Here is an 11,511-nt window from a genome sequence, read left to right on the forward strand (position 1 = left end):
CAGTTGATCCTTGCAATCCTACGGCCCCGTCGTGCACTGCTCCCATTCTCTAGAACTGGTTGCTGCACTACAAAAACATAACCAGGAGAAGAGTTATCAATATATATTGGATGTGCTCCCCTCCTGTCCATTGGAACATTTTTCTTATCTGAAGTTTAATTTGCCATGCATGAGACCTCATGATGCTGATAAATGTGTTGAGTGTGATTCTAAGCGGCACATTAAATTAAATTGCACAATATAAATCCATGTAGCCTTCCTCTCGCGTGCCAAGAACGTGAAAAAATCTCCCCCCATCCGATGGCCTCCACCGCCCCCCTCCACCCTTACCCACCTCCTCTCCTTCGCCCGCCCCTCAAATCCGCTTTCCTTCCGACCCCCTTTCGAGTCCACCGGAACCCTAAGCCTACCTCCTCCCCCAAATTCCCCATCATCTCCGCCGCCTCCTCCGACCCCTCGTGGGAGAGAGAGGAGGCCCGGTGGCTCCGGGAGGAGCAGCGGTGGCTCCGCGAGGAGCAGCGCTGGCTCCGGGAGGAGTCCCGCTGGAACGCCGAACGGGAGTCCCTCCTCCGCGAGGTCGCCGCCCTCCGCCTCCGCATCGAGGTCCTCGAGCGTGAGGCCGTGCTGCGGGCCGCCGTCGACCCGCAGCCGGTGCTGGTCGAGGAGGCCCACGTGAAGGAGATGGTTCTTGAAGAAGAGGTCAGGGATTCGAAAGCCGCACCGGAGAAGAAAGAGGTCGTAGAGGAAGGGAAGAAGAAGATCAGGTGGAACTCTTTGAGGAAAGGATCGGAAGGAGAGGAGGTTCGAGCAATGCAGGTCTGCGTGGTTCCACGGTGTTGATTTCCTTGCAATTTATGCTATGAATTTTAAGGCGAGTCCGGTTTCTATTTTAAATGAATTAATTGCCTTTAGAAGTAACTAATATTTTTCTCTCATTGCTAAATCTGATGAATACATGCAGTGGAAATCCATGATTTTTAGCTTTTATAACTGATCCTAAAATAATCTTTGGGAAAAAGGAAGTAGAAAATAAGTGACCGATAATTCTAATGATGGTTGGTGATACATAGCGCTCTCCAAGTATCGTAATAGAGTCTTCTTATGAAAACATCTCATAACATTCGGCCAAAAAATTGTCATAAGAACCAGGGAGACATGCATTAATTGTCATCAGGTCCTAACAGTGTACAAGCCCTCGCCCAATGTGTTTCCATCAAGAAATATATATTTCATTAGTACATTTGGTTGCTGGAATGTGAATGTCCACTATTATGAGGATGAGCTTTATCTTACTCGGTCTGGGGTTATCGTCAAGAATTATCACAGTGGAATCAGTTCCATTATCTTGGATCTATTATGCAAAAGAATGAAGAGGTAGAGGAACACATGCATAATAAATTAGGTTGAATTGATGGAGTGGGGAGTTGCTCGACCAATGCATGCCTCAATGACTTGAGAGCAAATTTCATAAGATAACAATAAGGCTTAAAAGATTGTTTGATTTATGATGTTGTTCAATAAACAAATGAGATGAGTGTGATAAAGACAAGAATCTTGAGACAAGCATCTGGTAAAAGTATGACGATCAAGATAAGCTTTGAGTATATTAGAGGTGGTGTATAGCTTGCACCAACTGAGGAGAATGTGATGGAGAACTTATGAAATAGTATAGGACTACGAGCATGTGCAACAAACAACAGGGCTTTGAAATTTAGATTCCTTTAAATTTGTGTCTAGCATTCTGGAAGAGTAAAAAAGACCTAATGTCAATTGAGAGGAACTGTGCTAAGGATTTGGTTAGCTTGCAGTAATACTAGAGATTTCCTTTAATAGGAATAACTGGTAATTGAAGATTCACATGAACAATCTCAAGTAGTTGATAGCAGGCTTATGGGTTATGGTTATGCTGGATTTTTCACATTCTATGAAAAGAAACAAATATTCCTTGATATTACTGTAGAAGTTTCTTAGCTACTCAGGAATGCCCAAGCTAATCCAGCTCATTTTTCACAAAGATCCATTTTTTGGCTGTTCAACTCAAGAATGCCCAAGCTAATCCAGCTCATTTTTCACAAAGATCCATATTGCATAAGGTTAACATTTAGTGGTAGAATTACTTCTTTTAGGATCAGTAGCATAATCTTAGCTCTTGCAATACTAGAACTCAGCATGTGCAATGCATGTCAGGTCACATAACAGAGAGGAGCATTTGATGGATTGCCATGATCTCATCTAATGCTGAATGCTAGGAGGAAGGGACTTGCATTCTTTTAGGAAAGAGGTAAGATGAATACTGGAATGCAGCATGTAAATTTCTTTCGGAAAAAGAAGTATCATGTGGATAAGTATGAATGAAGCAGCGCTCTGGACGCTTCCCACGCTTGGAGACTTGAGAGACCCAAAAAAGAATGGGGAAAACATTGTGACTTGGGAGACTAGGAAAAAGAACTGCAGATGATGAACAAAGAGGCTCCTATTGCCATATGAATTGTGGAATGTGGTGAACATAAACCTGGAGGGAAATGAATGAAAACACACTTAGAAGTTTGGGTATTTATTCTAGAAGAGACTGGTGAGCCGTGCCTTACATCAGCCCTTCAGCTTTCTTCTGGATTGTGGATATCATAATTCTCTGCATGAACTCGGCTTTTTGCTACCTGAATGTATAATATAACTTTTAGACACACTTAAAAATTTGCTTAAAAATATTGCTAATTTATGTCTGATTTTGCAGGAAGCTTTGCAAAGGTTGGGCTTTTATTCAGGTGAAGAAGACATGGAATACTCCAGCTTCTCAGGTGGGACTGAACGTGCTGTAAAAACGTGGCAGGTCAGTGGTTCACTATTTTATCAAAAGCAATCTCGTGAAAATTTCAGAGCAATGTTGGGAGAATATTTTATTTGTTTTAATATGGCTGAAAGCCTGGCTCTGTTATGCTTGCTGCTTCACTTGTCATGGGGATTGACATTGTAAGGAATTTTGCCTTAACAGGCCTCATTAGGGACTCCTGAAGATGGGATTATGACAGCAGAGCTTCTGGAAAGATTATTTATGGAGCAGAGAGTGGGGGATTCCAGCTTGAAAGTAAATGTGGTAAATACTACTTTCTTACGGTTATCAAGCACAGAAAACTGTTGATTTGCACCTTGCATCAGGCTTGATATATTTTTGCTATTGTACTTGAATTACTTTGTGGACTTGGATTTTGAATTCACTAGCATTGACTATATTACCAATAATGTGCTTGTTGATTTTTGTTTAGGGCAATCTAAAATTTTACCAATTAATACTCTCACTGCAAACCAGATTGAGAACTTGTTACCCCATTTGAAAATATTCTTTTTCTGCTGCTGTGAAGTTTTCTGTAACATTTTGACCCTGTATTTTTCTTTGTGCCATAAATTTTCATGATGCTTATTAGTGTTCCATTGACAACCTATCACCCTATTTATGTCACGCATCCAATAATTGTGGTTGTATTTTCTTGCAGGATGGTGCAAATGGAGCAGCAGCAGCTTCTGTAACAGAAATTGCAGAGATCCAGCAAACAGTTGTGAAAGAACATGGCGATGAAGTTCAGATATCCCAGCAAAAAGTGTTTCTTCTTGGGGAGAATAGGTGGGAAGAACCATCCAGGTTGGTGGATGGGAATAAACCCATTAGCAGAAGCAAGGGTGTGTTTACTACAAAGTGCCTTTCTTGCCGTGGAGAAGGCCGGCTAATGTGCACAGGTACTTGGAATTCACCCTCATTGTTGGTATGAGACAAGGCTACTGGATTTTAAGAAACGAAAATGCCTCTTGTCAATATATAATCACAAAAATCTGATTATTATGTCTGGTTGAATCCTATGAGAATTAGTGATTTGATTTTTGAGCTATCACAGTGCTTACCTTCCCTATTTCATCAATTTTTTTTTCTGTCGTCGAACTGCCAATGCTTAACGTGTATCCAAGCTTGCCTCCCCTTTTAGCTGGTTATGATTTACAATCCATGATGTTTCCTGACGGTCCTTTTTCTTTTAAGTCTTACCTGTAAATCTTTTCATTGTTGTGATATTTTTTTATTTGTACTTACATTCTTAATATTTGACAGTAAACTTGAAAATTTTTGGAACGATTGTTGATATGTTGAACAAATTCTCTATTCATTTTGCAGAATGTGATGGGACTGGTGAACCAAATATTGAACCACAGGTTAGTTGCGTGGTATTGCTAAAGTTCATTTGTTGCTTCTTATGTCCACTCTATTTTTATTTGAATCGCTTGCTGTCTGCAGTTTTTGGAGTGGGTTGATGAAGGAGCAAAATGCCCATATTGTGAAGGCCTTGGTTACACTATTTGTGATGTTTGTGAAGGGAAGGCTATAACAGAAACTTAGTCTAGCTGCATACAATGTTTTTTCGGGGGAATAGCCGTATATAATATCATGCACGTAAATGTTTGCCATCATATAGTGCCATGAATACTGAATTATTTTACTGACAGTAAATGCTGGGAATTTGAAAGAAAAACAAAAAAGGGATTTTCATGTATATTCCTTTTTCAGCCGTAAGCCTCTCACCTGGTAATTTCACAATAAAGACAATAAAATCAGTTGATTTCCTCTAATTAGTAGTAGGAACTTGAGTCGGATGTTTATGTTATCAACCATTTGTGCCCTTTTAAGCACAGTAACAGGTCGGAAGCAGGAAGGAGAGATGGAGTGCTCCCTTTCGTTCCGAGGTAACGTAAACAGCATCACTCTTTTACGTTCTTTTTTGGAGGACAAGGGGAGTAGCCAATTTATCAACAATGCAAGTGAGATCAAGATGTTATCTAAGTCCTAGCAACACCATAGAAGTGATTTTTTTAAATCCGATTGGAGTGATAGAGAATTTTAACAGTATGACTGTCAACTGTTTCAACATGTCGTCGACTCATTAGTAGTTACGTGATGATAAGCATACGAGGAGGAAAGCTCCTGAGGTGGAAAATTCTTCAGCTGTATAAGTTTCTCACCAGCATAAGGTTGGTTGACCATGAGCAGTTTGACATTTTGGTGACCTGTATGTCCCTGTGTGGTTTCATTTTTGCAATCCCCATTTGAGGACTGTAGAGTCCAGCATCTCGCAATGCTTTGTTTTATCCACACCCGACCCTTTCCCATGTTGCGCATATGGCCATATCCAACGCCGGTGGCTGATCTCCAGCAGGAACATTAAAATAAGCATGATGGCAAGAGGTGTGAACCAATATTTAGAAACACCAGAAACTGATTTATGTAACATGGGTAGGGCTCATTTCTTCCCTACACCATGTTTATGGCTGATGTTTTGGAGCCACTAGTGACTCTTTCATCCATTCAACTTATAAGAGCCATCTAGAAAGTTCAGATTCATTGCTTCACCTTTTTGGCCAGCCTGCATATATAATCATGAAAACAACAAGGTTCTATTTCAACCATTTGCGGTAGAAAGCTAGATTACAGGATAAACACAACTCTGAAGCGCATGGAAATCGACATTTTCTTTGACTTGTTTGAAAGTGACCGAGCATATACAGTTCAGAACAAAAACACACACCAACACAAAAAGGCTTCAGTTCCCTCTAAATGTACTGGTTCAAATGATCAGACATTAAATTGGCCATCTCCAACAGGTCACCAGGTCTAAAATAGTGGAACACAAGTGTCACCATAGAATATATAAAGCCACAGTGTTTCTCAAAGATCTAAGACAGCTTCATCACCACATCTGTTGCTGCCTGGCGGACTGCTGCGCACTCATCCGAAAATTGTTCAAGGAGGCAAATATGGACATGCAAACCCATGTAGTCACATATTTCACCAGCTCATCCACAAGGAAACTAGATCATGAACAAAAATACATGCATGGATACATATCTTCTAATGGAAATGCACAAGTAGGCACATGGCAGCAACAAACGGAGAAACAGATAGAGATACGAACTCTTGGAAGTAAAATATAACAAGCACGCACATGAATATCCCATTGATTCAGGATAACCTTTGCCAACAGCTAAAAGTACTCCATCGGCTAAAATTATCTCGTGTATTTGTATTGCTAACAGGATAAGAAAGACCATGAGAAGATGACTTTTGCTAACACCTTTGGTGAGGCCTTCAGCGATACTTGTCACGACAGCCTATTTATTTGTAGTGCTTCTTCAAAAGCTCGTAGACCAGTGCAAGTACTTAAAACACTGGTGAAGGAAACATTATCTGGTGCCAACTCATCCTTCGGAACATACTCAAAGCTTCCTCCTCATCTTCCTTCCGATCTCCTACCTATTTCTTCTCCTTTTTCTTGAAAAAATATATATATATATATCCTCTTGTCTGTGCTTCTTGTCTTATTATACATATCGATGAAAAATTATGTGGCTTGCGATCATTTAGCTCAAGGGAGAATACATGATGGAATGTATAATTTTATATAGGCCAAATTGGATTACAGATCAACAGTCTTATCACTGCATTAAGGCTGTCCTTGTAGTTCCTCATTACTCACATTTATTGGGGAAGTGTCTATGAATACCGCAAGCTGCTCTTGCACAAGAAATTTATTCTTCCTAACACATTTGAATGTATAAAAACTTATTATTATTATATGATTTCATATAAACTTCAGATTTACATAAGTCCTCGAGACTATCATAATATATATATATATATTTATTTATTTATTTATTTGTCAAGATCTCTGTGTGCACCAAAAAAAAAAAAAGAGAGAGACAATTTCCAAAGGCAAGGAGAAATTTCTAAAATAATTCTGATGACATGTTAGAGCATATTTTGGTGCATGCATGTTCATATGTGTGTTTCCTAGTATGTTGGGGCTAGAATTTAGCCAGTTCATAATGGTTATTGCAGGGTAAAAACCATGCTGTTGCAACAAGGACTCCATAAAGAATTTTCAAAAACATCTGAGAAGCTGGTAGTGATAAGCAATGATGAGCGGGAAGACATAAAATTGACTGCATCTGAAATTAACTGAATGGAAACAAAAAATTTCCTACGTTTCTTTATCAAAGGTTTGTTACAAAATTCATACATGACTACATTATCAAAGCAAGGATAGCGACAAACTATTTATTGAAAGGAAAAATACAATCAACTTTAAGATAATCATGCTGTAAAGTAGGTCAAGAATTACATTTCTTCAAAAGAATATAATTTGTCAAAATTGCAAAGTTTGGAAAAGAGGTTTGACAGAGCATGTTGGTCATATTTCTTTCTGGACTAGTTTCGTAACTCAAATATCAGTTTCATTTCATCGAACATGAGAAATCAATAGATAGAAAGAGCAGAACCTTTTTTCCTGAAGCTGTTCCAAAATTCCAACTTGAGCAGATCCTCAAGCAATGCCAGACATAAGAACCTACCATCCATACATATTATTAGACTTCTGATGAGCTGCAAGTAAGTTATGAAGGTAAATTAGACAAAAATCTCTGGTGATGAGATTTTGAACTACAGTTTTGCAGGGGCAGTCTAACGTAGGAGGAAGAAATTACCTTCCAAAATGAATAGCCAGCCTCTTTGTGTATTGTATCTTTGTATTCCTTCCCATCACGGTAACTTTAAGGCCAAACAGTATCCATGGCCTTGGGTTCTTTGCACATGGAGTTCTATGAAAGAGCAAACAAGGGGACATCAACCAAATTCTTCATCCAGGAATAGCAGATCAGTTTTAGCAACATAACCATCTTCTTTCATTAATAGTGTCAAATCAACCAGAGTTTCATAGATGTCAACAGCAGCAGGGTGAAATTTGTCTCCTGCAATGAATAAGCTTGTTTTGTTTGCCACTGTAATCCAGCTACACCCAGGCGACTTCCTCACTCCCCTTTTCTCATGGTTTCTCTCACCACCTTAGCAGAAGCCCAGTTACCAGATGCAGCATATATACTAGAAAGCAACACATAAGGGGAAGAATTATGTGGTTCTAACTCCATAAGCTTCTCAGCTGCTCGTTTCCCCCTTATTCCATCCCCTTGCATTCTGCAAGCTGCAAGCAAAGTGGCCCATATCACACCATCAGGTTCAAAGGGTAGCTTGTCAATCAACTCCTCAGCCTCTTTAAGAAAACCACCACGGCCAAGGATATCTATCAAGCAAGCATAGTGATCGACTCTTGGAGTTATTCCATACTTATTGGTCATTGAGTCAAACAAACCACGTCCTTTAGAGACTAACCCTGCATGACTACAAGCTGTGAGAATGCCAAGGAATGTGATATCATCAGGTTTTATTTGTGATTCTTCCATCATTTGGAAGAGATTGAGAGCTTCTTCAGCATACCCATTCTTTGCTAATCCTACAATCATAGAGTTCCATAAGATGATGTCTTCTTTCCTTTCCAATTCTTTAAAGACCTGATGGGAGGTGCTTACATGTCCGCATTTTGAATACATGTCTATGAGAGCACTGCTCACATACTCATAGGTGTTATAGCCAGTCTTAATGATGAGGCTATGGATTCCCCTGCCATCTCCCAAAGCAACTAAGTCAGCACAAGCTCCTAGAACACTAGCAAAAGTGGCCTCATCCGACTGGATGTTATAACTGCGCATTTTCCGAAACAATAACAATGCATCGTCACTATAACCATTCTGAGCATGTCCTGAAATAATAGCTGTCCATAAGAATAGGCTGTTGTTCTCGGGCATATCCAAGAAGAGCTTATTGGCATCGTCAAGCATTCTGGACTTCAAATACATGCCTAAAAGTGACACCCCTAAGAAAGTATCGTTAAACAAAAGGCCAGATTTCAGTGTGCGGCAATGCACTTGTTGTCCCATTTTTATTCCTGAAGGACCAGAACAAGCAGGCATAATGCTTGCAAACGTGAACTGGGAGGGCTCTAAACCTTCTATCTGCAGTTGCCTGAATAAATCCATTGCTTCTTCTTCATTACTATTGTGAACAAAACCAGCAATCAGAGCATTCCGTGAGACCACACTCTTTTCAGGCATTTGTACGAAAACCTTCTTGGCAGTTGTCACTTCCCCAAGCTTTGCATAAAAGTCAATTAGGGAACTTCCAACATGAACATTTTTACTGAGATCAGACTTGATGGACAAGCAATGTATCTGCTTTCCTTCCTCAAAAGCTTGTAGATCAGTGCAAGCACTTATAACAGTAGCTAAAGAAACCTCATCTGGTGCCAATCCATCCAGCCTCATCCTTTGGAATGTCCTCAAAGCTTCCTCCTCATCTTTATTATGGACAAGCCCTACTATCATTGCATTCCAAGAGACAGCATCTCTATTAGAAATATGTTCAAACTGCTGCTTTGCATCATTTAGCTCTCCACACTTAGCATACATATCTACAACTGCATTGACTATAAACAGACTGACCTCGAGATTGCTCTTGATCACAACAGAGTGCAATTGCTTGCCCAGATCTATATCCTCCAAACAAGCACATGCATTAAAAATGCTGACTAATGTGAATTCATCAGGCTTAAAGCCAAGTCCCTTCATTGCAGAAAACAAGTCAATGACTTCTTGTGGCTGCTCATTCTGTACATGGCCGCTGAGCATTGCATTCCACATAACAACATTCCTCTCACTTGAGGAGTTAAATACTTTCCTCGCATCTCCTATACTGCTACATTTAGCGTACATGTTAATCAAAGAACTTCCAACAAAAACATTTGTATCCAACCCAAGCCTAATTGATTCAGAATGGACTTGCCGGCCATCATCAAGGGCCATCAGGTTGGCAGCAGCACTCAGCACACTTCCCAGTGTCGACCGGGTGGGCTTCACACCCCTGTTTCTCATTTCCTTAAAGAAGCCAAGAGCCTCGGCTTCATGCCCATTTTGAGCATGCCCGGATATTATTGCATTCCAGGCAACAGCATTGGGCAAAGGCATCTGCATAAAAAGCGCTCTCGCGTCTTCAAGCCTTCCAAGACTCACAAAAGCTGTTATGACCGTCACATATGTGACTTGGTCCGGCGTGCCACCTGACCTCTCCATTTTTGAGAACAAGTGAAGCGCCTCGTCGAACATTCCAATTCGAACATAACCTGTGATCATATTAGTCCAGGAGATAGTGTCGGGGTTGGCGATCCCATCAAAAACTCGACGGGCATCGGCCACATGGTTGCACTTCGAGTACATATCAATCAAAGACCCCTCGCAGAAGGAATTGGTCTCAAATCCACTTTTTATAACATCGCAGTGGATTTGCCTGCCATAATTTAGAGCAGCCAATCGAGCGCAGGCAGATAGAACGATCGCGAATCCAAACTGGTCTGGTGAAGCACCGGAGCACCGCATTGATCGGAAGGCCCGTATGACCTCCTCGGTCGACCCTTGCCGTGAGCGGGCAGAAAGGATGGAGTTCCATGCAGGCCTGTCTCGGTTCTCGAGTCGGTCGAATGCCTTTTGGGAGTAATCAAGATCGCCCGACTTGGAGTAGAGGTCGACGAGGGCATTGCCAAGCCTGCCTGATAACTGGAAGCCAAGCTTTAGGATACGGGCGTGCAAGGTTTTGCAGTTCTTCGAGGCTTGGGCTCTGTGGGGAGTTTCGTCGAATGGATGTTGGGATTGAGAGAGAAGCCATTGTTTAGAGAGCGATATCAGCAAATTGGTGTAGGTTTGAGGGTCGTAAGAAAGTACTGGAGGGAGTTTTGGTTGGGAATTGAGCTCTGTCGGAGGCGAATGAGAGAGAGGTGGAAGAAGGTAGGAGGCTGGGGGGAGAGAGAGCGTGGTGGGTTTGGGTCCCAGAAGGCGTTCGAGAGGTTTTGTGGCGGAACGCATCCGGTTTCTGCGTCATGCCTCCCCCGTTGCCCGACTTACATTGGTGGGCAGCCGCCCGCGGTCCATTTTTCAGTCCCGCCGCTCCACGCGAGTTCGACGGTAACCTGGATGGGACCTGAACTCGGCAAGAGAATTATCCGGGTGCATGGCACCCTTAGCCCCAATCCTTATTCTAATCCGTATCTAGCTTGTGTTATCGCATGAACTTTCAAAAAAACGAGGGAAATGTGAAGGCGGCAAACGGGTAGAACTGCTATGGTGCGTAAAATTGGATAGGTGTTTTGTATATTATAGGAATTTGAATCTAAGTAAAGAAATATATTTTTTCTTGCATATCGTTTGATGAACCAGACTTTTATGGCGAAGTCGGGAATTCGGGCTTACATCAATTGCCACACCAAATTTTTTTTCCAACGTTTCGGGTGTGAATCCTAGATAAAGCAGCTCCAAAAGATTAATCCTAGATAAATATGATATGAATGGATATCTCCTCTCCCTAAAGGAAGAGGAAAACTATTGTGGATTTTCCCATTGGATCCGAACCTTGTACATGAGTACATGATTACTTAGCCTACCAAATTGATGGTTGCGATTGGTGAAAGCTAAGAGTGTAGCATAGGCTTATAGCCCACTAACGTGATTGGTAACTGACTTGAGATTTGGATATGAAAAATAAACCTAATAAATTATTGGATGGGATTTGAGTTCCAGAAAATAAACCTAATAATTATT

General features: G+C 41.1%; 2 protein-coding genes across 2 annotated transcripts; one reads left to right on the forward strand and one right to left on the reverse strand.

Moving 5' to 3' along the window:
* Positions 1–226: 226 nt before the first annotated feature.
* Positions 227–4,611, forward strand: LOC105054467 (protein disulfide isomerase pTAC5, chloroplastic). Its single transcript, XM_010935982.4, has 6 exons — positions 227–816; positions 2,735–2,830; positions 2,993–3,094; positions 3,492–3,732; positions 4,160–4,197; positions 4,280–4,611. Exons 1-6 carry the CDS (start codon positions 301–303, stop codon positions 4,379–4,381), a joined length of 1,095 nt encoding a protein of 364 aa, XP_010934284.1. The 5' UTR covers positions 227–300; the 3' UTR covers positions 4,382–4,611.
* An 882-nt stretch (positions 4,612–5,493) lies between these two features.
* LOC105054468 (pentatricopeptide repeat-containing protein At3g09040, mitochondrial) lies at positions 5,494–11,194 on the reverse strand. Its single transcript, XM_029267376.2, is given in 3 exon segments — positions 5,494–7,417; positions 7,519–7,854; positions 7,857–11,194. Coding segments are annotated over 2 exon segments (3,120 nt in total). The 5' UTR covers positions 10,780–11,194; the 3' UTR covers positions 5,494–7,417; positions 7,519–7,657.
* Positions 11,195–11,511: the final 317 nt, after the last annotated feature.

This window comes from Elaeis guineensis, chromosome 11 (genome assembly GCF_000442705.2).
Source record: "Elaeis guineensis isolate ETL-2024a chromosome 11, EG11, whole genome shotgun sequence".
In the NCBI taxonomy this organism is placed as follows: Eukaryota; Viridiplantae; Streptophyta; class Magnoliopsida; order Arecales; family Arecaceae; genus Elaeis; species Elaeis guineensis.